This window comes from Larus michahellis, chromosome 3 (assembly GCF_964199755.1).
Source record: "Larus michahellis chromosome 3, bLarMic1.1, whole genome shotgun sequence".
Lineage (NCBI taxonomy): Eukaryota > Metazoa > Chordata > Aves > Charadriiformes > Laridae > Larus > Larus michahellis.
This window is the reverse complement of record NC_133898.1, coordinates 123,625,744-123,653,249: the sequence shown is the minus strand read 5'-3', so window position 1 is coordinate 123,653,249 and position 27,506 is coordinate 123,625,744. Positions and strand designations below refer to the sequence as shown.

The 27,506-nt window shown below is 40.3% G+C and overlaps 1 protein-coding gene across 5 annotated transcripts in view; it reads right to left on the bottom strand.

Annotated features, from left to right (window-relative positions):
• The window catches only part of MFSD2B (MFSD2 lysolipid transporter B, sphingolipid), a 39,020-nt gene extending 11,743 nt beyond the window's left edge, over positions 1-27,277 (bottom strand). For 2 of the 5 annotated variants that reach the window (XM_074581961.1, XM_074581963.1), the window contains exons 1-8: positions 25,906-27,277; positions 20,421-20,537; positions 16,351-16,475; positions 12,448-12,571; positions 10,321-10,399; positions 6,145-6,314; positions 1,402-1,492; positions 1,183-1,304 (exon numbers count right to left, since the gene is read on the bottom strand). In XM_074581961.1, the coding sequence (XP_074438062.1) occupies positions 1,183-1,304; positions 1,402-1,492; positions 6,145-6,314; positions 10,321-10,399; positions 12,448-12,571; positions 16,351-16,475; positions 20,421-20,537; positions 25,906-25,950 (873 nt within the window). In that variant the 5' untranslated portion in view covers positions 25,951-27,277. Of the gene's footprint in view, positions 1-1,182; positions 1,305-1,401; positions 1,493-6,144; positions 6,315-10,320; positions 10,400-12,447; positions 12,572-16,350; positions 16,476-20,338; positions 20,538-24,903; positions 24,999-25,905 lie in introns of those variants that run through there. The other 3 variants (XM_074581962.1, XM_074581965.1, XM_074581964.1) reach the window with 3 other exon arrangements.
• Positions 27,278-27,506: the final 229 nt, after the last annotated feature.

Sequence of the window (27,506 nt, the reverse complement as noted above, 5' to 3'; positions counted from 1 at the left end):
CTGAAAGGATCTGGACCATAAGGGACCTTTCATCTTTCATCTTCTCCCTGTCTTTGCTGTTGCTCTCAGTGCCTGCAGCTCTCAGATGTAAGCAGAAATCCTTCTGCTACTGTTTCTCACCCTTGGGCCTTCCAGTAACGACTGACAGATGCTGCAAAGGACAGCCTACTAACTGTGCCCAAATCCAGGTCAACAGGAAACTTCGGTGCTTCTTTGGCAAACAGGCTTTTAAGTAGCCCTTCCAAGGAACTCACTAATTCACAAGGACTGCTGGTGAGCACAGTGCTGCCCTCTTACATGCCCTGTTCTTGCCCTCTGTCTTGATATTCACTTGATCAATGGCTCATGTGACTAAGAATCTGTTGACAAAAATGTGAATATTATTTGCTTTTCAAAATAAAGCCAACTTCAACTGATACGTACAGGTTGACATTAAAATAACATATTCACTGACTTGAACATAGCTGAAAAATGAAGCTTTAAAAAGACTGCTGGACTATGGGAAGTAGGTGTTTCTTACTGAGTGGCTTTGAGTTTTTCTACAGTTCCTCTCTATGGGAGGATGTATTGCATCTTTTTGCGAGAGCCACATTAAACTGCAGATCCTCATTTGAAAATTAGCTCTATCTAGCTCTGAGACAGGTAAGACCTCCTGCCTCTGAATATCATCTTACTCTGACCTAATGCCTTCCATCACAAAAGACTCCATAAGAACCAGTTCAGCCACTATCTGAGAATAGCCACCTATGCAAAGGAAAGGGGCAATGGTTTGAAGTGGCACACACTATAGAGAACAGAGAGAAGAGAAAAAACATTCTCTAAGCAACTGAAACCACAGGAGACTATAGATGGATAACATATAATGACCTAATCTGGGTCACTAGGACTAGTTCCTCACCTCTGATGAAAAAAAAAAAAGAAAAAAGAAAAAAAAGAAGCCATCTTTAAATGGTCAGGACTTTGGTTTTGCTTCTCATTTGAAATAACCATCTCCAGCCACACAAGACCCCAGGCACCAAAAAAGGGGTTTGGTTCCCTACTGATTTGTAGGGGAAGGCACCACCCCCTAGATCACCACCTCCAGTCACCAGCCAAAGGTTATTTGCATTTTAGCTGCCACAGACTCTCCCATGCTGGGACTGGAATGAGGCCAACGCACAGACTTAGAGAGTCCGAAGTTACCTGAACTGCCGTCGAGATGAGAAGAAATGAAGCTGTAAGCTTCACATATGGACCATGCTTCATGGTGAGTCCAAGCCCCTTACAAAAAGGAATTGCTCTGTCTGAATTTAAGGCATAAGGATCTAAGAGGAGCAGAATACATAAAATAACAATCTTTTCCAGAGATGAATGTGAAGTTATTATTATTATTAAATCTAGGCATACTTAAATATATCTTACCATCTTTTTCCTTTACTCCAAGAAAAAGAATGACAATTCCAAGAAGATACACACCTCCTATGACCCCAGCTGCAACCATATAAACCTTTGCCTTTGGAAAGAAAAAAGACATTCGAAATTGTGACAGGAGAATGACAAGTCATTATGAAAATTTCAGTCTCTTTCTGGTGAGTCATCTGCAAATGAAGAAATGCCCGTCTACATACAGCCAACTGTCTGTCTTTTACCTCTCTGAAAAATGTTCACTCCTGCAGTTCATTTATAAACAACACCTACTTTAGGATAAATCCAGGGCACATAAGTATATATTTCTTACAAAAAAAGGAGACGTGAACAAAAGGGCTACTGTGTTGGCAACCTGAATGTTTTAAAAATTTGCTTATGTTGAGACTAGCTACAGACATACAGTCATCTGTCAAAAACATGCAGCATCCCTAGAGGGATTCTAATTTTTAGTAAATCCAGTTGATCTAGTAACACAGACTGCAATCTGTATCTTCATGCAGGGTAGGAAAGGCCTCAGTATTGACGTAAACATAATTACTACAGTTACTGCATTTATACCTAATGATAATAAAAACTTCCTTTAGGTTCTAATAAATTTTAGAAATCACACTTTCACGTCAATGTTTTGAGAAGATGGTAGCTTTCATGCATGTTTTCCCAGTTACTTAGTGAAATACTCAGCAAATTCAGAAATCTTTGCTTCTTATTAGCCAGGGGAAAAAGCCTCCAAGGATACTGCACACACCATTAGGTTACATTTAGTGTTCCTAACTCTAATTACACTGACTCTTGAATAAAGCTTTAAAAAAATTTTTTTTTCAGTATTCTGTAATAATTTATTTTATACTGTGTTATCAAATATAAAATAAGTACTAGTTATAGAGCTTTATGACACAATGATTATTTGATAGGAAAATTGAATTCCAAATTATCAGTAATATGCGCAGATGGAATTATTATACATCGAGGAAACAGTTGGTAAATAGACATGCAATTACAAGAATGTACTTCCAAACATAAAGTCACTTAGTATAAATGCAGAGGTAGTCAGATGAACCATGTAAGTATGGACATCTCTTCAAGACAACAGCTTTTATTACGATATTTACATTTTGGAAGGGGAGATGATGAAACAAAGGAATGCAGGACTATTCTTTATTTGTGGTAAAGGTTTGGGTTTTTTATATCAGAGCTATAAATTAAGTCACAGGGTACTTTTATACTATTGGTTATGGCTTGCAGACTGCAGTATTGTAGATACTTGAATTCACTTAAACAAGGTAATTTCAGCCTCAAAAGCAGCCTAGCCAGGACAGAAGAGGCTGAAAAAAAAAAAAAAGGACAGTATCAGGACTTTTACATGGATTTTACATTTTGTGTCTATTATTTGGTAATTTGCTTGAAGTAATTGAATTAAATGCTTTTCTTCACAGGTCATACATAAGTGTAATTTGAGCTTAAACTATCAAAGATATTCATGGTAGGCCAAATAGGATTCTCTGACCCTAAACAAAACTTGTTAACCCATCTACAAACTATGTCAATATCCATAGTTGGTTTCCAGTAGGAAAGATCCACTCCTAAGCTTACTGTAACAGCTTCAGGAGAGCTTAGAAAACACTATTTTTTTCCACTTCCTTTCTTTAATAATGAGCAAAATAGTATCAGTCATTCACTAGGTCTTCTTTTAAAATAGGTATGCTCTTGAGCAGCCAAGAATTAGTCCTCGTGACAAAATAGGTCAGGGCCTTCTAGAACGGCACTAAGAGAAACAGTCAAGATTCAGCCTCTTCTAAATATTTTTTTAGACTGACGGAGGTACTTCAGGTTCATAGACCCTAATTCTGCTTCAGCTTATAACTCAATGTCCATCAGTCATACAACCAAAATTCAAGATCCAACATCTCCTGATGATCATGCAGTTAGTTGCATATTCTTTTGCGCGTGTTGTAAACACATGGCAAGTGCCCTGTCATGCGATGCAAGCAGCTCCCCCACGTGGCTTGGTGGCCATGCATGCTCCCATAATGCAACCAAATGGATGCCAGGTTTTGTGAATGGCAAAAAAATTTGGTCCTCTCAAAACAGGGTAGCAGGGAGTGAGGTGGGTTGCCAGAGCAGTTCATTCAGACTATGGACTGACTATGGACTGACATTCAGACTTTGGAAAAAAGAGCAGGAAAGAACAAGGAGAGAACAGAACCTTACCCAGGGAAAAAATCTGGACACCACAATCCAGACTGTTATCAACCATGTGATACTACTCATCTACAAAACCTGAGAAGGTGACACACAAAACAGTGGAAGAAGGAAAAAACCAAAGACCAAAACAAACAAAAAGGAAATCCTCACAAAAAAAGAACACGTGGCTGCTTGTAAATAAGAAAGCGAAATGAGAAAACTGACATCTCTAATTGAATCAACCCATATAGTTGGAAAAAAAGAAGACAAGTTTCCAGTCACACGGCAACTTCTTCAGATCTGAAAGATGTTTGTGTGTCTAAAGCTTTTCCACAGTATCCCCGTGTTAGTAGCTAGTTTAATGAAAGATATTATTTCTACCTACAAACGCAGGCTACTTTAGGCTGTATATCTTTGTGATTTTTTCAAAATAAAAACCTACTTGACATTCAACTCATTGTGAAGCTTCTTTATCCATCTCCCTCCTACCTCAAAAAGGACAGAAAAGCACATAAGGTTAGATGGAAAGGAAATGTATTTTTTTTCCTTGGAAGCCATTTAAGAGATTTGAAAGTGGAAGTTGGTGATTGTGGCATAAAGCAGATTCAGACAAGGAATTTAATGTGCCATGACATTCGGCTTGCTTCACAACTTTTCAAGCTACTCCTCATAGAGCTGTAATAGCACAGTAGTTTTCTACATCAAGCCATTGTCCTAGAAGCTAAAAAGGGAAGACAGGATGTTGTTCTGTGTCTTGTTAAAATATACACTAGAAGTTACCTAACAAGCAGCTTCAAAAATGCTTCAATGGGCTATAAAATATCACGGCCACTTACAGAAGCAGCCTGGCTCTTCCCAGGCAGTTTCCCAGGTCAGCTCTCTGAGAAGCCTTACAATGGCCTGTGCCAAAAAAAAAAAAAAAAAAAGGATCAGGCAGCACGGAGGCAGGGAATAGTGTCTGGGAGGAGGGGGAGACAAGGCTTGGTCCCTTTCCTGGGCTACCACTGCTGGTGCCAAGGTATGCAAATTCCAAGCGTGCTTGTGATTTTACTGATGCTGAAGAGTGGTAATAGGAGCTACTCAACTACAATAAGCAGAGCACGAATACATACATCCTGATTTGCACCAAGCACCTGAGACCAGACTCAGGTCAAGGAATCTTCTTCATTGGGAATGTTATATATCAGTTAGTATGTGCACTGACAGGGAAATACATGAAAATATAAAAAGAAAGACTGAATCTAGCAACTGGTAAAATGTAACCAACAAACTGCTGATTTCACAAGTGACATAGGAAAAAACTAGACAAGGTAATTGTTTGAATCAGGGTCTGTTTCAAGACCACTGGAAACAATGGAAGACTATCAAATTGTGTTCACTGAGATTTGGATCAGGTTTTAAGATTTCCTCCCAGATATAAATCAAAAAATAGCAAACTGAAGCATGAAGAGATTCAATTACTTCTGCAGGATTACAGGGAAAATCTGCTGTGGAAAATGAAATAAACAAGCATGGATCTCTAGGTTCATTCCACATCTTACCCACTGAGCCCTGCTCCCACTGATTGCCTGTTACCAACCATTTACTTTCAATGGTGCTTTGTACCTTCACAAGAATACAGATTCCAAGTAGGATTTACAGTTTCACTCACATAACAGCCATTAATCTTTACAGGAGGTCCCCAGTGATAACTACTTGAAAAGCAGTGTTGCTGAACTGAAAGATCCTGCTATAGCCACCATTTTTCATAGAATCATAGAATTGTTTGTGTTGGAAAGGACCTTCAAAGATCATCTAGTTCCAACCCCCCTGCCATGGGCAGGGACATCCTTCACTAGATCAGGTTGCTCAGAGCCCCATCCAGCCTGGCCTTGAACACTACAATAGGGCATCTACCACATCTCTGGGCAATCTGTTCCAGTGTCTCACCACCCTCATCGTAAAAAATTTCTTCCTAATATCCAATCTAAATCTACCGTCTTTCAGTTTAAAAACAAAAATTCTTTTTCCATCTTTCTTATAAGTCCCCTTTATATATTGAAAGGCAACAATAACATCTCCCTGAAGCCTTCTCTTCTCCAGGCTGAACAAATCCAACTTTCTCCATCATTCTTCATAGGAAAGGTGTTCCAACTCTCTGATGACTTTTGCAGCCCTCCTCTGGATCCACTCTAACAGGTCTATGTGCTGGGGAACCCAGAAGTGGATACAGTGTTCCTGGCGGGGTAAAGTAAGCTTTTCTTACTAAGCTTGTATTTTAAACTGTAAAGCAGCCCCTAGCGAAAACAAAGGACGGCCATATACCTCCTAGCTATTTTACAGTTTGGCATCTTCAGCAAAGCTCCTCAGTGTAATTCTGCTGCCGTGCTGAGAAGTGGTTGCAAAGACACAGACAGGATGCCTTGTTTGCAACAAGGTTGTTGTCTCAACTCCAGCATTACTGATTTCAAGGAAGTCACGTTCCTGCTCATCTGGCTGGATGATGTGATATGATATTATAGAAACAGCCCCACCCCTCTCCCTAAGAGATTTTAGTGTGCTCCTATAGACACTTACTTGATGAGACAAGGGATCTGAGGGGTCTGGAAAGCTGGGAGTGTCATGCCAGGAGTCGGTTGTGTTTACTGGGGGAGTCACAGCGCAGTGATGAGAGACATGAGCACTGGCCACAATCTGCCCCTGAAGTGCAGCTCCAATCAAGGTCCCAAGCACTTCCATGGTCATTCCTAAAGAAGAAAGCACAAATGTGCACTGAGGATGAGAACTCAATTCCTCCACTGTCTGCAAGCTTGCTCATTTGTCTCAATGAGGAGAAACCTCATCAAACCATTTTCTGGTACAGGGAACAAGCAGAAAAAGGAACACCAAGAACAGCAGAACTAGAAGGTCAGTAATAGAACAGTTTCAAGGAGAGTTTTGTCATCTATTTTCTGATCAGCTTTTAGAAGCCTTCATGGAAGAGCCTCTTTTATACAGGCTGCACGATGCATATTGCTGAGATTAAGAGACACAAGAGGATAACACAGAAACCTTTCATCTTGAGGACCAGAGCAGAACCACAGTTTAAATTTTGAATGCCATTTTCCCAAAGCAGGACTAGGAGGCATAACATCAGACTTTTCGTCTCAAGCTTGACAGTAACTTGTGAAACATTTTTCAAGCCACCTATATGATCAGACCTCGAGGTTCTCCAACTGTAAAATAAAATGATACTTACCACAGGCTTATGGTCGAAATAATAGAGCTGCAAAGCTCTTGGAAACAGCAGTAGCTGTTCTTAACTGCCTAAGGCCACAGTAAGGCAGAATTAGCTACCTCAGCCTCAGAGAATGATTCAGATCACTAACACTCCAAGTACCATCAGAACAAGGGACCACCTGAAAAAACAACTAAAGTCTCCATTTGGGAAAGTAAAGATCTAATCATGGGTACCCAGCTCATGCTTCATATACTCAAAATCAGTCAAGAAGGCGTCTGGTTGTTACAGTCCGTCGTAGGCGAGTGGTGACTAATCTTGGTTCTAGACCCTTCTCACCCTGAGGGATCTGAAGCCTGCAGCTCCTTTTTTCATGCGATATGGCCATACCCAGCATCCCGATGGCAGGGAGATAAACTGAATCTCTGTCCTAGCTCCAGACACCATTTATGTGTTTTGTGTAAAGATACATAGCATTGAATACACGAACAGGTTAGGAACAGGGACCAAGACTCCCTGTTTATGAGGGAATGTTCTTCTCATTGCCCTAAATATCAGGCTTTTTTTCTACTTATTCTCTCTCAGTAGTTCCAGGGGTCTCATGTTCCTTTCTCAGAAGCACCATGGGGGATTTTGAAGGGCCACTTCCAGAGCGTGTTGTGTCCTGGTGGTTATCATACTCTCCCTGGGAAGTGACAGGCATTTCAAAAGCTCCTAGGTTCTGGTTTATTCAAGTTCCCTGCTCTATAACAGCCTTCCTAAGTGACCTTGGACACATGCCTTCTTGTGTATCTGTGTAAAGGAATAAGAGTACTTCTTCACCTAACGGGAGGGCAATGCACACAGACTGTGAGGTGTTCAGACAGTGCAGTAACGAGGGCTGTACGTAGCTATGGAAGACCAAGTAAGGAAAAGGCAAGAGAGGCTCCCTAGGAGTCTTGGATCATTTAAACTATTGCTTGTATGTTCCCAAGCAGAAAATGCTTCTGAATGGAAAATTTGAGTCTTTGTGTAACATTAATTTAAACCAATGGGAAGTTAAAAAAGAACAAAGCTTCTTGCCCAAACTTCACATCCAGTCTTATTAGCAAAGTTACAGTTCAGTCCATACACACAAAAATGCTGGCAGATGGTGGGAATCCTAACCGCAACCTAATCCGAAGAGTTTGGACACAAACTAGTCTCAGTTGGGCCTTGCAGAGCTTCCAAACTGTTGACTACTCAGTGCAAAGGCAATGCACGTGAGTCACACATTTCATTCAAAACACCACCTACACATTTATAACCTTTATTCAGGGCTCTGCATCTGCATTTTAACAAGCACTTGCGTAGAATAAAACTCAGAAGCATCATTAGAGGCAACAGAAATACAACCATTATAAACCCTAATTTTCTAAGAAGTAGAAAGAGCTGAGCAACAGGCATATTTCAAAGTTCTTGTGTGCTCAGAATTTACAATGTAGTACTTTCCACCTTAGCCAAGAAAACTGATCTTTCAGAAAGCAGATCGTAACTTGAAGTAAGTTATATTTTGCCCAGAATGTAAGTAGGATTTATGTTAAAGCAACTTTGGAATTCAGTATTTCTACCTTGCATTCATAAGGAGCAGGACAAAATTTATAGTAAGTAGTTCCCCCTGTCTCCAGTAGAGGGTAATGGATCCTCTGATCCCAAACTTTTTTTAAAAGCATACTTTGTACTACACAGCTGGTTTTCTTTAAACAGTTGAAGAAATGCCTCAACAACTGACTGCATCCAAGAAAGTCTATCAAAAAGAATTCTCTATGAAACCAAAAGTGTTTAAGTAAAGCACTTGTTTAAAAAAAGAAGGAAAAAAAGAAGAAGAAAAAATTCTCACATAATCATAACCATTACAAGAAAACTTGGCTCCAAACAAATATAATTTCAAAATATACAAAAATATCAACATCTGAAAAGCTAAAATTATGGTTCATTCCACCACCCTAACTTGGCTTAGGAGAACAGCTGTACACTCAAAAGTTAAACCCTTTCTGAACAATAAAATGACACTATAAATGTATAACACCTCTCAGCCATGGAGTTCAACAGCTTTTATGAGCATAAATTTCACACGCCTCTGAAGCCTTGCATGGGACTAGCAGATAGGAAAGCACATTTATTTGGATCACAGCCTCTGAAGACATAAAACCAGACAACAGAAAAAACTAGGTACATGGATTTAGTTAGAATTTAGGCCAGATGACTCAGAATACAGTCAGTGCCAAAGAATATAACACAACTGGAATCTCCCGCTGTTTAGTCCTGTCCTATGACTGTTAGTCCAGACTTTCTCCTGAGATAATTGGTGATAATGCAAATTACAACTGTTCCATGTGCTGGAAAGGGATTGGGTTGCTCAGGGAATATTGTATCTAGAATTTCTGACTTTTTTTTTTTTAGTATTTCTGGCCAATTCATTGTGCCTCTATGGTCTAGTTTTCAACATACTCAAGCAAGTAGGGTGAGGGTTAGACAGCCTAACAGAGGAGAAAGCGGCTCTTGCCAGGAAGAGAAAACAGATGCAACAAAAAAATTACAAGTCATTCTAAAGCAACACTGAAAGACAATAGAAAAGTCTTTCATGTGATATTTGACTCTCTTCTCTTTACCTTTCTTAATGCTGGTGGAGACACAGCAGTTACACAGTAAAGAAGGTGTGAGAACAGAGGTGAAGAGAGTAGGAAGGGAAGAAGCTGTTCTTACATTTATGATCTACACAGGAAATCTTGAAAATACTTTGATTGCACTTTTTCTGTCTGATCGATTTGCTTCAAAGCAAAAACTTTGCCTGGTTTTGATTGTTGAAGAGCCAGAGATATGGTCTGGAAGCCCACATTCTTTTAACTAATACAGTCAGAGTGCTAGTTATATTAAAGCAAGATCTGTTTTAAACTACCTAGTATATATTAGAATTAAATAAACACAGATGAAATAAAAAGAGAGACTTCAGTTGGTGTGACCATGCACACACAATTACTCTCCTTTTTTGGTGAGGCTAACTGTCTTGGTTCTATGAGTTCTAGAAATTTTTTCAGAGAAAACAAGTTCAGGATTTGAATTTATTACATGAAACACATAAACCTAAGGAAATCTGAACAAAACAAAACAAAAAAAAGGAAGAAAGAAAATACTCAAAATTACTTCAGACTTTCTTTAACTGAATGTTAAAGAAAGTCAGCACTTTGTTTTTTCCCCTACAAATCACCTTTAAATGAAATCATTATTCCGTACCCTGGCTTGGGTAAGAGTGATTTTTATTGTCTCGTCTGGCTAGCAATAAACCAAAACCAGTTTAGAGCTAATGAGACAATTTGAGACAATAAAACATTAATGTCTCCTATTTAGCTAGAAAAATTGAAGCATTTACAAGGCAAAATATTTTTCATCAGATATTAAAAATCTCATATAAAAGTCCAGTTTAGGAACACAAACCATTAGGAACTTCCTATAGATAAAGAATGATTTTAAATAAAACTCAGCTCTAATCCACATGAGAAAGCCCAGATCACACTCACGGTATGCTGTTGCAGAATCTCTCTCCTTCTGGTCTGTGCTGAGAAACATGGTGAGGGCAGAATATGGTACTTGGAATAACTATGCAAAGAAAGAACATCACTTAGGAAATGTCAGGGTAAATGCTGTATTCTTCCGATATCCGGGAAAATGTTTCAACGTGACCTTGGAATTCACTTATTTAGCACATTGTATTTTTTAGCATGTAGACCTGTCTTTTCTGTTTGATTTGTAAAGCACATTAAAGGGAAAAAGTATCTTTCATAATACAAATAATAAATAATAAATTACCCAAGGGACTTTACCTTAATGCTGTGCTCCTTCAGCTTCCTTGGGAAAATGTCCCTCATAGCTAGGCTATAAAGCATCTAGTTTTCTTTGCACTAGGAGACTATCATGTTCCTAGCTTGAGCTAACTAACAGGAAGCTAAGCCATAATGAAGACAATACAATTTTCCACTTTATTCAAGCCAGAAGACTGTATAAATCCCTAAAGTAGTTCAAATACCTGTCTCACTATGTAATTCCAGGAGATAATTGTGAAAACTACTTTGTCTTCAGCACCATTTTGCCACACACTCCTTAATTTGAGTTAAGAATAGATATAAACACCCAATTGCTAGATCCGTGCACTGACAAGATTAGGAGCATTGCTCATTTGTTTTTACAGCACTATATCTAGCATGCAATTGATACCTTGCTGTAAAATCTTGGTGGAAACAATGCACTGGCAATATTTATTGCGATGTTGGGTAAATAAGCCCCACTTTTATGGCAGGAGAGATCTTATCTCCAGTAGTACTTCACTGAAAATATTAAACATTAAAGGCTTCAGCTTTTGGATGGTCATGATGTAAGTGGGACCCTGTGGTCATAGTGTTGAACTAAAATAAAAATAACTTCAAAAATCTATGAACAACACACAAGCCAAACTCTCAGACTGTTGTGACGTTTAAGTGGGACATGAACCTGCTTGAACAATCAAGTTCTCTGTGGTGTTTCCACCACCACAGAGATCTGTAGCCAAGCAAACCAAGTCTCACAATCTGCATCCTACTCTGTTTGTGCAGAATGCATTTCTGTTCACCTCCATCAAACACGGCAAGTGTATACATTTTCAAAGCTCCGTCATGAAAAACCTGTGTTTTTCCTTCAAAAGAGAGAGGGAAAAAAATTATTTTAAGCCATTATGAATGTCTCCTGGACCATCTTTCTACAGAGGAAACAAAGGGCCTAAGAAAATATTCCACCTTAACACTGGAATACAGAATTCCCAGGTCCAACAGATCTGTAAACAGGAGAAAAGCCAAAGTCAAACAAGAAATACAAACATTTTAAATGTCTGGGAAACACTTTTTCAAAACATGATCCAGTGATATTCAATCAGATGGGATACGCCCTGCCAAATTGCAACCAGATGTCTCACTTCCAGTCCTAATTTGCTGCCTGATACTGCTTTGCATGGAAGATACCTTGTTTCACCTTGATATTGGCTACAAGGCAAAACAGGGTGATGCAACCCCTACGTGTACAGCATGGAATGTGTCAGAGAAGTTCTTTGGGATCCACTGAAATGATGGCTTCTGTATAAATACTGCAAGTTCTGGGCTGTATTAAAAAAAAAAATCACATGCTCAAACTCTTCTATCCAGGCATAAATATCATGATGACTACTGTCAGTACTATTTCAGCTCTGGTACCCTGACTTTCCATTGCCTTCTAGCTTGAGTCAAAACACCCAGAACCAGAGCCACAAACCTACTTGGTCTCCTAATCTGCTCCTGAACACAGAAGTTATGAGAAGTTAGATGTCTAACTGGAATTAGGAATCCAAATGTCTCTGTGGATCTGTACAAGAATGAGTTGAGTATCTAAGGCACTGCCAATGAAAGGGACTGGAGGTAATATGTCTGAATTAGCAGGTTATTTGCCAGAGAAAGCATTGGCAGAAACCATCAACCAGCAGAGAGTTTGACAAAAAGGACATCTTCCTATCCCTTCAATTCACTGGAAGTTGAAATCAAATGCAAAGTTTCGGTAAATCTCAGTTTACTAAATCTGAATGCATTAATACAGACAGAAAACAAGCAAGTTACTGCTGAGAACATCACGACCTATAATCTACTTACTGTGGTCAGTGCTTGGAAAAGGCAGTAGAAAGTCAGGTACCACGCAACTCTTCCTGATACAAAAGGAGGCAGGTACCACATAAAAAAATAGGACACTACTGTGAAGGGTGTACATGCCAGCATCCTGAAAAGAAGATTAACATGTGTCAACAATCTCAACAAAAAGCACATGGATTTTTCCTGCTAATAATCAATATAATGTGATTTATTTTATGTGCAATTTTTCTAACTACAATAATGCCACGTTTTTAAGTATTAAACGTTAGCATGCATTAAATACACAGATTAATATAAAACATATACAAGTACTTCCATAAAATGGAAAAAGCCCAGCAAACCTGAAGGAAAAGTGCTATACTTAAGTTCATGTCTCACTCATAACAGACACAATTTCATTGCACGTGCACTGTAATAGCATACCTACACTGCCATTCCTTAGTACATGTCTCAGACTACACACTTATTAGAAAGAACCACTGAAAACTAAGTTCTATTGTCATATGTCTTCACATACTTCAGCAATTTTTACATGAGCCTGCTTATTGCCAAGGATTCCCTCTTCCAATTTTAATGCCTTCAGTTTTCCTCTCAACTTAGCCTCTTCATTGCTACTTCAAGCAAGTGCAAATATGTTGATACACTTAAAAAAGCTGAAAACAGCATAAAAGTTAATGGACAGCCCACTGCAAAAGTTCCTACAGTCTGCATCTACTTGGGTATATGATAATTTGCTTCATTTGACTCAACAGCAAAACTCCTAATCACTTCAAACACAAAAGGATCATCTTGTGGTGAGGAAGGTGGCTTGAAAAAAATGACGACAGAAACTGAAATTCCAGACATTGCCGCTACACAGCAATTAATTACATTAGTCTAAAAACTATTTCAGGCAAACAACACTTGTCAAACTCCATGATATGGAAGAATTGGTCAGATGCTATTATTTCCTAAAAGTCTGAGCTGCAGCACCATTGAGGCTCTCCCATATTCTTGTAAATAGGACATTAAACAATGTAATTAAATGTCCAAGAACCCAACAAAAAATATCCAAACATGTAAAACAGAAAACAGATTAATCCCTTCACAACAGTACTACTGACATTGGAGGTCAGCTGATTATTTTGCAATCATGAACTGAAAACCTTGAATACAAAAGAGTAATGTGGGTAAATAGTTTAGTGAAACAATGGCTTTCCCACACTGCTCTTTGGGATGGACAGCATCACTGGGAGCTGAGCATTTACAAGGAAAGTGCCAGATTCTGGTATTCTCTGTCCTCCAGTCCCCAGGCCACCCGCAGCTGGTCAGCAACGGAAAACACAAATAAGGGCAAAATCCTGACACATCTCAGCGAATCTGCTTTCCTCTCCAAAAGAGCGAGCTCTTCCAGACTGCTGGCCAGATAGAGTCACCACAGTAAAATATTTTCACAGCCAGTTTTTCATGCAACTTTTCAGCAATAACCCTCTTAGAATTCTTCCCTCCTTCCATCCTCTTTCTATATTTTCCTTGCCTCATTATTGTCAGTGAGTTTTCAGAGCCTTGCTGAAGTCGCTGAATATCTCATTGTCTACTGTTATCTGCTTTGACAGAATATTTGACCAGGTTTGTGTATTTCATCAAGTCAATGTCTGCTTATGCCTTTTAAACACATTGCATAAAAGAGATCAATAGTGATTGGTGACTTCTTATTATACTGAGTATGGTGTTAAGCTATAGTTAAACATTCACCTTCTTTACTAATGCTCTTGCTTTGCTGGCAAGCTTTTCTGACTGAGCCAATTCCATTGCTTCACTCTAGTTACTTAAGAAGTCAGAATAGTATCAAAATACTTATTTTTTGCTAATGGAAGACCCATTTTTTTTTGCTTTGTGTAAATACAGTCTGACCTCCACAGTGCAGGAACAAAACTCCCTTGAAAAAAACTACCATTACAAAAAAAAACCCAGACAAAATTCTTCTGGAAACAAAGCGGTTGTTTGATGAACGCATATTAAAGGGTTAGATAAGCACTTTTCCTGTGCAACTTGCGTTGTACAGAAGTTGGTTTACAGTGCAAAGGGTTGATAAGTTAATGCTTGTGCTAGGATGGGAATTACTCTAACATTGATTTAACACTAACCACATGTATTTGCAGTATTTTCAGAGAACTGAAAAACAAGACATCAGACTACATCTAACAGCATATGTATAAAAATGTAGATTTTTTCTTTTAATAACTCCGTCACTCCGTTAATTCAGTGCTCATTAAAAAGCACTCCATTTACCTGGCCACAAATCAAACCCTGGAAAGAGAAACAGCAGCAAGCTTCTCTCTTCGCATAGGGCTCTTGACAAAAAGCTTAACTTTGACCTAAAGGCCCTGTTCTTGCTGGGGCCAAGAGCAGCTGATCTCAGCCTTCTTCCAACATGTACTTGCCTTCTATTCTTTGTCGATATAAGCTGCCCACAGACAAGTTTCTGTAGCCCTAAAACCACGTGACAGCAAGAGCTAAAAAAATGGTCTTATTTTCCATGAAAATTCAACTTCTTTGCTCAGGATACCACGTTTACTCTTAGATTTTTGTTATGAATCAAGTTGGGGGGTTACATGAATTCAAAATTAATAATACAAAATAGTTTACATTACATCTTTATAATGCATGAGATAGGCAGTCTTTCATCACTGCTCTATTTCACAAACTACTCGGTCTTCCCTTGACTTCCAAAATATAAAAACCCCAACAAATAAATGCTCTATGGCATAGATAAGCTTGGGTTGCTCTAATACAGACCAATCCTTTTCAATTTCTTGCTTCACACCTGTCAATCTCCTTCCTATACGAGTAACGTTAATTATTCTACCTTCTCCTTATAGCACATGGACAGCACATGTATGAGTGTACTAGCTAGAGTGCATACAAGGGTAAGTATGTCAAAGCGAGGCATCACACTGTCCCTTTAAAAATGCTGATCAAAATCTTACAGTATCTTATTTGTTATAAAAGTCATGGTGATTTTTTAATTAAGTGAATAATGACAGGACCAGAGGAAATGGTCTGAAGTTGCGGCAGGGGTGGTTTAGGTTAGATATTAGGAAGAACTACTTTACTGAAAGAGTGGTCAGGCACTGGAACAGCCTGCCCAGGGAGGGGGTTGAGTCACCATCCCTAGAGGTATTTAAGAAACGTATAGATTTGGCACTTCAGGGCATGCTCTAGTGACAGAGATTGTAAGGGGTTTTTTTGTATGTGTATGGTTGGACTCGATGATCTCAAAGGTCCCTTCCAACCACGAAAATTCTATAAGTATTTTGATTATGGGGAAGTAAGGGAAGCACGATGACTGCTGCTAGGAAGAATGTAACAGAGTGTCAGGACAGTGCTGGTTGTTGAGCCTGTCAATGCCATGGTGTCACATCTGTTCCACATGTCTGCACACATCCTTTACTGAATTGAAAGGCCTAGAGAATTATCATTGACGGAGCTCCTGGAAGGCTGATGTGAGAAGTGAAGGCATACTAGGACACAAGTAGAAACAACTTCCAACTTTGTGGAGGAGTGAAGCCAAACTAATGGAATCTAGACAAAGTTGCAAATTCAGCCACAAATTCAAGAAGGTTTCAGATCTGAGCTTCTGGCTTTGTTAACAATGCAGTGTCTTGGCTTTATTTGTGTCTCCAGTGGCAGAAAATCTCTTCTATGTTTTCACGGGTGAACAATGTAAAGGGAAATACGTGACAGGCATTTTTTTTCTTTTTTATTTTATATATGTAAAATGAATACAATATCACTGTTGTCTGGGAAACAGGCAAAGAAAAATGAGTCTAATTCAATGAGGTATGATCACAACACACACATACACACAATATTCATATATATACATATATATATCTGTAAATATATGTACACATCTATGCTTACCAAGGCATGAGCCGCCCAATTTTTGTCCATCTACTTTTGCTAATAAAAAAGCCAGCAACGGGATCAGTAACTGCACCTGAGGCTTTGCCAATGAACAGCACCAAAGAGGCATGAAACGGAGTAATCTGAAAGTACAGACAGAATACTGTAAACAAGAGCCATTGTTTCACAATACAATGAAACAGCATAAAGCAACTTTCCAGAAAAAAACCCTCACTGTTTTAAAGAATAATGATAGTTCATTTACAAAACATGTCTGCTGCTGTCATAGAAATTACTCTTGGTTACCCGTAGCAAATAAATGAGACATTGGAACAGGCACTATGCAAGAAGGGATTAGAGGGGAAAAGTGCAAGGAAGGAGAGATTACGAATGTGTTCAGGACTAGGAACAGGACTCAGATAGTCAAATAGTAGACTAAAGTCCTTGTTTTAGTCATAAAACCTGAAGAGTCCTTCTAATTATTCTCTCACTTTGTTCCCCACACAGCCCCATTTCCCTACATTTTTATCTTGACCTGACCTAGGAAAAAGTAGAGGGAGCTGTTTACATGCAGCCGTGTTTTGTCATCTCCTGAGATTACCAACAAGGCTGCCAACTGGTGGCATGTGTCTGAGGAAGACGTTGTAAGCACAGCAGATGTTATCCACTCAAAACTGAACTGTGACAAGTGAACTGCATAAGGCACATCTGTTCAAATCGAAGTTGCCAGCACATGTCCAACAAATCTCACTTGAAAAATGCCTACAGATTACATAAGAATAAAATGGCCAAGTAGAAATAGCTTTGAAGTTAACCCAGGAGGACCATACTTAAGTGTCCATACTGAAAAACAGTTTATCCCAGGCAATGTAGTTATTTTTCACATATATCTGTAGAGAGACTGGGAAATCATATCACACAATGGTTAAAAAAAGTGGGTTCTTTTCCAAGTGCTCAGTTCATGCCACTGAAACTATAGGCCTAAAAAAGTCATTGAGATCTATATAAATGTGAATGTCCCTCAAATCAATTATCAAAGAGAGAGAGAGACTGTTGAAACAGCCTATGTGGCTTAAACAGCGACAGCAGACAAAACCCCTTCATCTATATGCTTCTTTGTGCTATCAGTGCTCCAATGCAGCGGGAAGCCTGGCAAATGCAGCTGATATAACACCAAGCTTCAGCTAGTATCCCCTGCTTTCCTGCAGAGCTTATGGCCTTAGGAGGCGGCATCACATGGCTTTCAGCTGGTGCAGGTCCCCTGCCTGCAAAATTTGTGGTAGGTATGCCCTCAGAGTGAAAGAAGGAAGCAATAATCTCTGAATGTCCTGGATGACCTTTGTAAAAGGCAGATGCTATGCACTTTTGTAATCACACCTGTTAAACTTTAGCCCAAATTAGGTGAAATTGCCGGGGCAGCCAATCTTCCTGACACCACCAGCTCCGAGACGCATACTCCACCCTAGAAAGCTTATGACGGGGGAAGGATTTGGAATGGCAGTCTCCAGCAGGAAATGACAGTGGCTCTCCAAGCATCCCATCGCTGCACTGTTGGATAAGGCTAGGATGAGCACTGGGCCGTGTCCCACAGCAGTTTGCTGATGTTCACCTCATCCACCTTTACCGACTTGTGCCCTCCCACAGCCAGGATGGCAAGGAGTCCACCAACCCTGAGGCAGGCTTGCTGTGGGGGCTGCACTGTAACTGCTCAGAAGTCATTACTGCTTCTCAAGAGACAAGTCAGCCAAAACAGGAACAAAATAGCAGTCAGAATGATACAGGGGTGGAAATACGGCAGTTATGAGGGACAAAGGGACAGAAAACTTCAAATTAGGTAGGTTCCGCATTAGTATTTTGTTCAGGTAACTTGAATAGACTGAAAGAAAGTGGATATTAGATAAACAGAGGTGGAAGAAAGCCTTAAGGAAAATTAAACCTCTCTCATGTTAGAAATGGAGTCTATGTAGTCACACTGTCTTCATTATTGGTATAGGCTTATACATCCCTTGGCTGCATTTTCTTAGCCACCTAAATTTAGTGTCTGTCAGCACCAATGCCAGAAACTTCTCAGTATTAATAAAATACAAGATAAAATATGCTAAATTCACCCATCTCAAAAGGAATAAAGATGAGGATCCTATTATCAGAGGTTTTTGTGTTTTGTAGTAATTTGACTGAAGGATCCTGTGTGGTTTGGAGTTACATGTATATGTCTGTAGTTTATACAGGTAATTTAGGTGGAACATGGAATTCAAATGGAAAAACTGTAAGCTACAGAAAGTGAATACAAAAGTAATTTTCTTAGGAAGGCTCTGGATTATGGATGAAAGATCACATCTAGCAAGTTTCACAATCCCTCAAAGAACTAAAACAGTTCTGCCCTCTAAGTGGGCAAGAATTAAATCCAGGTAGTGACTGTAAAATTACATGCTCTCCCCTGAAAATTGTGCAAAACCCCACAGGTTTTCAGAGCTGTTTATCAGGCCTTGAAATAAGTCCTGTCCCTGCAGGATTACTTCAGAGAACAAACTAAACCATCAAGGAACAAATAATTAAGCCCCTTAATGAAGTACTAAGTGTATCATTACAAATATTTAGCAAAATTACTGGGTTTCAGTAGGACCTTGTTAACAAAATAATAATTACTATGTCATTTATTTAGGTAGTGCCCAAAGATGCAAGTATGGTATCCCAGCTTTCTGGACCCTCTACACAAATGCATAAAGAATAAACAATCCCTAGCTTCAAGAATTTTCAAATTCTGTGATAAGCAGAAAGTAGGAAAACTGTCATATTTATAAGCACCCTGGGAAAATTGTATTAGCATCTTTCTCATTCAGTTCATGCTTCATCATCTCCAATGGCTTCTATTGCCGTCCTTGATGTAAGTGTGAAATGGCTGTAGTCAGGGCTGCATCCCCCTCCCTGCCGCATCTCCAAGCCACCTGTTCCACCTCCAACTCCTCAGACTCCACACCATCACTTGACACCTTTGACACTGCTGTCCAACACTGGCCCCTCTTCTAGATCTTGTGACTTTGGTCTCAACAAGACACTCAGGATTTCAGTTTTACATGCCAGTCTTACTGTGTTGCCAATTTTATCAAGTAAGTCACACCTCAGCTTCTGATATCAGACTTCTATAGGAAAACCATAAACCCAATCTTTTGCCCACCTCCATTCCCCAAGTCATGATATTCCGTCTTTCTACATCTTAAACATCAAGTGGATAATGATATCTGATCCAGAACCTCCTGTTCTTTACAGAAAATAAAAACAGTCATCAGTGCTGAAAGCCACTCACATAGTTTCAGCTACAGCTGTTCTCACAGTCAATGCAATTTGGCCTCATCTCCCTAAAATCCTTTTTTCTATCCTTTATTTGTCCCACCTAGTTACCATGCAGACATACAAGACAAGCCAAAACAGTAAAAAATGCTTGTGAATTGATTTTCTTTGTTTCTCTGCTGTCCTGAAATCTAGCCGGAGCAGCTGAAAGTCAGATGAATGGGATGACTCTTACTGCTTTGTTTTACCAGGTCAGTTTCTGCACCAGAAAGCCACAGACTGGAAGGAAAGAACCTTCAGGAAGGATCATTCAGGTTTCTTTGCAACGAAATTATCCTAGACAAACCAAATCAAATTTATATGAAATTATGTTGACTACTGGATGCAACCGCAATGATATTTAACTAAACCAAATGAACAAAACTTCACAACCTCAACATGGTGCTATTAATGTTTCAGATGCCTCATATCTTACACTCTCTGACTTTTGACACTCCTTTTTCTTGTGTCTGCAAGTGTGTGAGCTTTACAGTGCCTAAAGCTCTTCTAATGATTGCAAACTAAAAGCAAGCAATGGCCACTTCAAGACAGAAAGGAAATTAGTGAAAAAAGAAAAAAAACCCAACTATTTCTGAACAAGCTTATGCAGTTTCCAGAATGCTGAACAGCTAGAGGAAATGATAACAAGACAATTTAAAAGCTTTGTTAGCTAATTCACCTTTTATCATTCCAGGGACATTGTTGACAACATCAGCGTTGAGGTAAAACTGCAATCTGTAAAGGTTTCTTCTGCTACTTACATGGGCTATATCCAGCAGGTAGATCTGTAGGAAGAAAGCAGCAGCACTTCCTGCCACTTGATTTGGGGCACCTCCTATTGCATAGCATAATTTGCCGCAAATCGAGAGCCTGTGTTCCTGTTCAACATGAAGCAGAACAAATGATGAAAGAAATCAAGATACACAAGTTAAAAGCTACAGAATTCATAAGGTTAAAGTCTAAGGTTAACACCAAATTTGGGCATTTGCTTCACAGGTATTCCACTAATAAATCCATATGCCCTCAACGCCTATCATCAACAGGCATTTGGATGCTCATTGCTTTGATTTTTAATGGTTTTGTTCCTTAATTCAGCCCCTAAAAACAGATTACAGTGTTCCTACAAGGGAATCTAGGCTTACCTACTTGCTTCTCACAGGCTATTAAAAAAGAACAAGTCTACAAACAAGCAAGAAGCAGCAAAGAGGTGCAAATGTCTTTACACTATTTTCTGAGCTTAGTTTTGTCTATAAATGTTTAACTCAGGGGTTTTTTTTTAAGGTTGAAAACTATTTACCTTTAAAAATAATTTCTTATATTAATCTTTCAGACCACAGTAATTGATATATATTATCATACCATAGTAATTAGACAACATTCATACAAGGAAAGTTCTGGAGTCCCAAACATTTGTGATTCGTTCCCTCCTTACTTTGTCACAAAATGCTCGTGTGACCCTGGCAAAGTCACTTGACTTTGTATATCTTCCTTTTGACCTGACTTCTGTGTATCTTTTGTGAAAGTTGGTAAAATAGGGAAAGTGATTTTGGGGCCCGAGTCCTCTTTAGGAAGGACTCTTAAGCCACCCTAGGCGTGTTTAAAAAATTTTGCAAAACTGTGCTCTCTCATTTGCCTTTTGATGTTTGAAAAGTACAGTAAGCATCCAAGAATATTCTCTAATAGAATTGCCAAATAAGAGTAAGATAAAGGCTGAAAATAAGGTTTCATAACAGTAATTAAAAGACAAAAAAATGTACCAAGTCTAATAGAAATTCTAATGGAGAACTTTAAAACAGCCTTAAAAAATCTCCAGACTTAATTTCATGCCATAAAATTAAAAATACAGGAAGAAAATGACTCTTCATTAATCTTGCATTCCTTTCAAAGGGTCAACACATCCAACCCAACTTTAGACTTTTAAGCTTGCAATCCCTCTTTAAAGATTGCTGTCAGCAGGAACCAGGAAACATGAAGAGGAGCAACAATATTAATCCTGGGTCTGCCCTCTCTATGAACTGACTACACAAGCGCTTAATTCTTACATTAGATCAGGATAAAAATAGGGATATGGTAACGAGATCCACCACAACAATAACATTCTGATACGTTACCTAATTTCCGAATATTTTTAAATTTACTAAGAACCAGCATCTTTACTACCTAACAGAGTTTTGATATATTTTAGACTTCTAGACAGAGCCTTTCATCATCGAGTCATTTTCTTTTGAACTGTTTTATCTGAGTGGGTGTGAACAAGCAAGCACGAGTATTGGGACTCTTTCCTTTTTGTTTCCACAGAGAAAGATGGAGTGGCATCCTGTTGCTACCCCTGAGTAAAGAGGACAGTGTCAGGGCACGAGCTGCAAAATGGTATTGTTACAGCAGGCCTCAAGTGTACTCCACATTGGCAATTTTCTTCTTTCCAGGAAAAAAATTACAGACTTCATCAGGACAGTATACTGTTTAATTTTATAACAGATTTTAAACGAAACAAACAGACTATGTACATATCTGCTGTACAATGTAACTCTCCATTTTTCATACATAAGTCCTATTAAATGTGAGCTTTACTAGACTCATGGGGTCTATAGAATCTTGTTTGCTTGACTCACAACACAGACCTCCTGAGCTTTGCTCCAGGAGCTGTGTACTTTTAAACCCTACCACGCTGTTTTATTTTGTAATCAGTCCCTTCTCTTAGCCTCATCTCCATCCTCCCAGAAAATAAATTAATTTAAAAGTTTATTTTCCTTTGGTAACTTCCCTTCTGATCTCCAAGCATTGGCAAGATGACTTCCAGCTGAAATCAAGAGACATAAGCCACTGCTACGTAAATCCTGTATCCCATTCCACCCCCAAAATAAGCTGAGAAAAACCTTTTAGATCCATAAGGCTGCTTTCCCACCTTTCCCACTTATTTTCCCTAGTAGCTGCCATAGAATCACAGAATGGTTTGGGTTGGAAGGGACCTTAAAGACCATCTAGTCCAACCCCCTGCCACGGGCAGGAACACCTCCCACCAGACCAGGTTGCTCAAAGCTCCATCCAAGTTGGCCTTGAACACCTCCAGGGACGGGGCATCCACAGCTTCTCTGGGCAACCTGTTGCAGTGCCTCACCACCCTCATCATAAAAATTTCTTCCTTATGATGTCCTTCTTTCAATTTAAGAACATTGCCCCTTGTCCTTTCAATAGCTAAGGCCATGATAACACAGAAAAAGTAAATGCCTCTATATAATATACATTATTCCAAAATATTTTTATAACACAAAGGATGTTAAGTTCTTAATAATTAATCTAATTAAAGCTGTGGTATGGGAAACAGTCAACCAAGACCTAAACTTACAGGCTGTAGACAGTACTCCTGTCTTTACATCAGTTTCATGCTTTAAAAATTTACAATCTTAGTATGTGGTTTTTTAAAAGTCTCACTGTGATTCCACACACTCCCAGGATGATGCTCAACTATTTTCTGAACCACACTTCCAGATCACCTTGAAGCAAAATAAATACTTGGGCCATAGCAGTAGTTAAGTTTTCACTAAATTTTGTTTATGAGTGTTATTTTCAGAATATTACAAGCTGTCAGATAGACATAACAGACAGAGGCATCCTGCACAGTCAGTCACAGAAACGCAGGGAATCAGCAGTTCATGAACTTCCCGGAATGGACATTACTGTTCAATACCTGTTTTCCTTTTATTTTGCCTAATTACTTTCGTAACTCATTCATACATTAAGCCATAATATGCCACAGCAGCTCTACATGTGAATGACACGTACCATGAAAGGAAATGTCACTGTGTTAATTGTAGATCTGCTGCCTGGTAATTTCACCCAGTGCCCCTGAGTTTCTGCCTGCTGAGAAATAATCATTCAGACTCTACACTGTGGTGTCTATTTCCAAAAGAAACAGCCCATAATCTATTTTGACTCTCCATATTGAAGTTATACGTTAATCCCTACATTTTCTACCTCAGTATCCTCTGAGACAGCAGTAAAAATGAAGTTAGGTCTCTGCACCAGTAAAGCTGAAACATTTCTTTCTTTCTAACTTCCTGGGCTTACAGTTGAGAGTAGAAAAGATGGATGTGGCAGCTGCCCGTTGAAGGATCTAGAGCAGTAAGTCCCCCAGCCTTGGTTGGGTTTACATGATGGTGCTAATAAATGACACCATAAGCTGCCTTGAGAAGAATAACATCGCGCTTGTGCAGAGCAGTGGGCCCAATGGCAGTGCATTGGCTGTGGGCAACTAACAAGCTTTTTCTCTTAAGGCTGAATTTCCCTGCTGCATTGCTTCCTCAAGCAACAGAAATTGCTTCATTTCTGCGAAAACCAGTGACAGTTTTTTCACTTGCATTTGTTTGTCAGTGAGTTTAAGGTACTCCAAAAAATCACTAGAGATCTCAATGTGCAGGCAGCAGTCAAATAATGAATAAAATACAAAGTATTTACAATGAAAATTTTGTTTAGAGACCCCTGTGGTGTAGTTGAATGTCAACATCAAAATTGGTTCTACAAGTTTTAGAAGAAAGCTGAGAGGATGGGGTGGGAGGTAAGAGAAAGGAAGGTCAAACGAAGTTCTAATTTATTTTTTTTGGTTCTCAGATTGACAATTTTTTACTTATATATGTCCCTGTCATATCAAAGTTAATTGTGTTTCAAGGTAAACTAAGAAAGCATAATAGCGGAAAGATTTTATTTTTCTCCTTAAAATGAAGAGTAAGTTTAAACATTGTTACAGAAAATTAATGCATCTCATACGCTGTAGTTCCGTTATTTTTAATTCTCTTTTAAGTTGAAACCATACTTTTCATTGCTTGTAAGTTTTCCATTCCCCAACAGAGCAGAAATTGAATACAGCGTTTGTACCAGATCATCTTATTTCTAAATAAAGTATTTACGCACATTGAAAACAACTCTTTGCAACTGTGTGAAGATATTGCATGAACACTACAGGCATTTTGTCCTAAGCTATTCTTTATCAGTCGGGTCCAGAACTGAACCAACAAGTAATTTAAAAGCAGTAAGAAGAGAGAGCAAAACCTGTGACTCAAAGATAAACGCTAGCCTAGGTTTATCTGAGAAACAATGAAAATGTCGCTAACGAGGAGCAGCTTTTGAGTCAGCTTTTCTCTCAATGTAGAATTAATAGGGGTAATGTTTCTGTTCTGTGAGTGACCATACAACTGCCTCTTAAAAGCATGAGTGTGACAGTCACAGGTGGGATCCCAAGTCCCTCACACCAAGTATCTTGAGGACTGTTTTCAATTTTCTTAGCGACATCAGCCCACCCCTGAGTGGCAGAAATAACAGGAGCAGGGCTTGGCTGCAGACACCTAGAAAGGGCACACAAAAAAGGCAGGATATAGCAGTGCTTTCCCAGGATATTCTTCCAGCTGCCGGCAACGTAGAGCCAAGGGGCCCTGTTGGCCCAAGATGGCGTATCTCTGCTTAAAACCTTCAGATTTCTCATGTGAATTCACCCAGAGGCTTTCTGAACACAAAAATTCAAGCCAGAACAGCATGTGCCCACAACGTCCGATGAGCTCCCTGGCTTGAACGCCCTCCACCGCATCATGAAAGGCAACCTCGGCCCCCCCGTTTTGAAGCTGCCCCTTCCCAGTTTTACCAATGTCCCCTCAACGGGGGGAATTTCCAGACACCCCCCTCAAAAGGAGGCGAGGGGGGTCCCCACTCACCCGCCTCTCCACTCCTGTATCGGCAAGGGCCGAGTCTATAGAGGTCTATATCTCATTTAGATACTCTCTCACTGGCAACTCCACCTGGCAGCGAGGAGTCGATGAGGCTTCCTGAGGAGAGCCACCCTCCCGCCCTGCCCTCTCCTGCCGCCGATACCCCGTCTGCCTTGGTCGGAGACAGCCCAGAGGAAGAGCTTTCTCCTGCCACCAAAGCGGAGATTAAACACCATACAGTGCACTCGAGGGAGAATATCAGAGTTACAGGGAGTTTCTTGGTGGGAGAGAAGCGGGGTGGCGGTAAGGATTTAAGAGCTATTTCAGGTACGTGACCGCGCAAGAGGCGCCACAGAAGACACGGCAGCAACAACTCCAGGCTGCCCCAAACCCCCGAGGGCGCTCAGCCCCCTTCCCCGTAATCTACGGGCAATGGAAATTGAAAAAGAAAAAACCCAGCGCGCCGGAGCGGGACCTCAGCCACGCTCTCAGCACGGGACTGCGGCCGAGGGGCTCCTCAAGCCGCCTTTCCCCCTCCCCAGCCCCTTACCTCCTCCTCCGGGCGCTGCGGGATGTCCTCGGCAGCCCCCGCCATGGCAGAGCGGACAGCCCACCCCCGTCCAACACCTGCGAGCCCGGGGCGGGGCGGCGGAGGGACGGAGAGGGAGAGCGGGTGCCGACCTCCTCCCCCAACACCACCACCCTGGAGGGGCAGAGCCGCTATCGCTGCCCTCCAGGCTCGGGAGAGGGTATTCCCCGCCAGAGGAGCCCTCTCCCCGCCCCGGGGAACCGAGTCCCCCGCGGGCGGCGGGAACACCCCCTCACCCTCCGTCCCTCCATGCCGCTTCCACTGTGGAGAGGTGCGGGGCAACTCCCGGCGGCGACAGCCGCGACGCCGCTCTTTCCTGTGAGGGCTGCCGCGGGAGCCGTCCGTGAGGTAAAAACCTCGGTTTTATTGCACTGGAAGCCTGCTAATATCCAGCCTGAGCGTCCAGGGAACGGCTGCCATAGCGCCCACCCTGCCCGTCCCCTCACAGGGGCCCGCCTCACCCCACAGTGAAGTGCTCCATCAGGTGAAGGTTTCTGGGGCTGTTTTCACCCAATGTCTAAAAATACCAGCTCTATCCTTTTGCAGAGATGCACCGTTGTCTCAACTGTTTATATGAATTTATAACCACACCAGTCACCTGGACGTGAGATGACACAAAACCCATGCCTGACCCAGTAAGCACGCTGTGGAAAGAGCTGCTGTCACCCTCAAAGGCCCTGGAGACAACACCATTACCTGGGCAGTACAAGTTCACCACCACCACTCTGCCCACCAGGAAAATAGTCTTGCAAACATGCTCCACACCAGAAAAAAAAAAAAAAAAAATTAAATTTTGAAGTATGAGTTCTTTCAACAGTGAGAAAGGCTGAGAGCAGGGGGTTTAAACAAACCAACAAGCACAGGAGCACTCAGTGGTGATGTGCTCCTCTTGGGAAGACAATAACTAATCTATTATATGCACAATTCAAATGATCAGTTTGAACTGACTGATTCTAAGAGCTCTGCTATTGACAGGGTGACTTGGCGGGTACTGGACAGCCACTGCAAACTACCCCATCAAGTACTAATATGCAAATCCTGCGCAACATCATCTGACAAGAATAATAACAGCAAATCTGCAAAATCCTGAAAGAACAAGGCATTAAAATTTTTTCTTAAAAACGGACCTTCAACGCCAAACTGAAATTGTGGACTTAACAGGCCTTGTTGAAAACTCTCTGAAGGTTTAGGCTCCAAGGGGTCTCTTAAAGGCTGAGGCCAGACTGGCTTCAAAATAGAGGTGGACTGCTTAGTCCCTTAGCCCCAATATGTCATTTGTTCTAAAATATCAAGCTAGATACAAGGTAGGCATGTAACACTTAAATTCATTATTTAGGTTCTTCATTTTCTCTTCACACAACATCCTCGTAACAAGTTAAATCTTTGTTACCTGCATTTGCATGTTTCTTCACGAAGGGGAAAAAAAAAAAGCAGAAAATACTTCCTTCCTTTGTTCTTTTTTAGGCTATTTCCATTTTGCTGTAAATTATGTTAATGCACAGGCTTTACTCAAAACATTAAAGGCTTGTGAGGAAACAATGAATAACTGATAGTATTTGTGT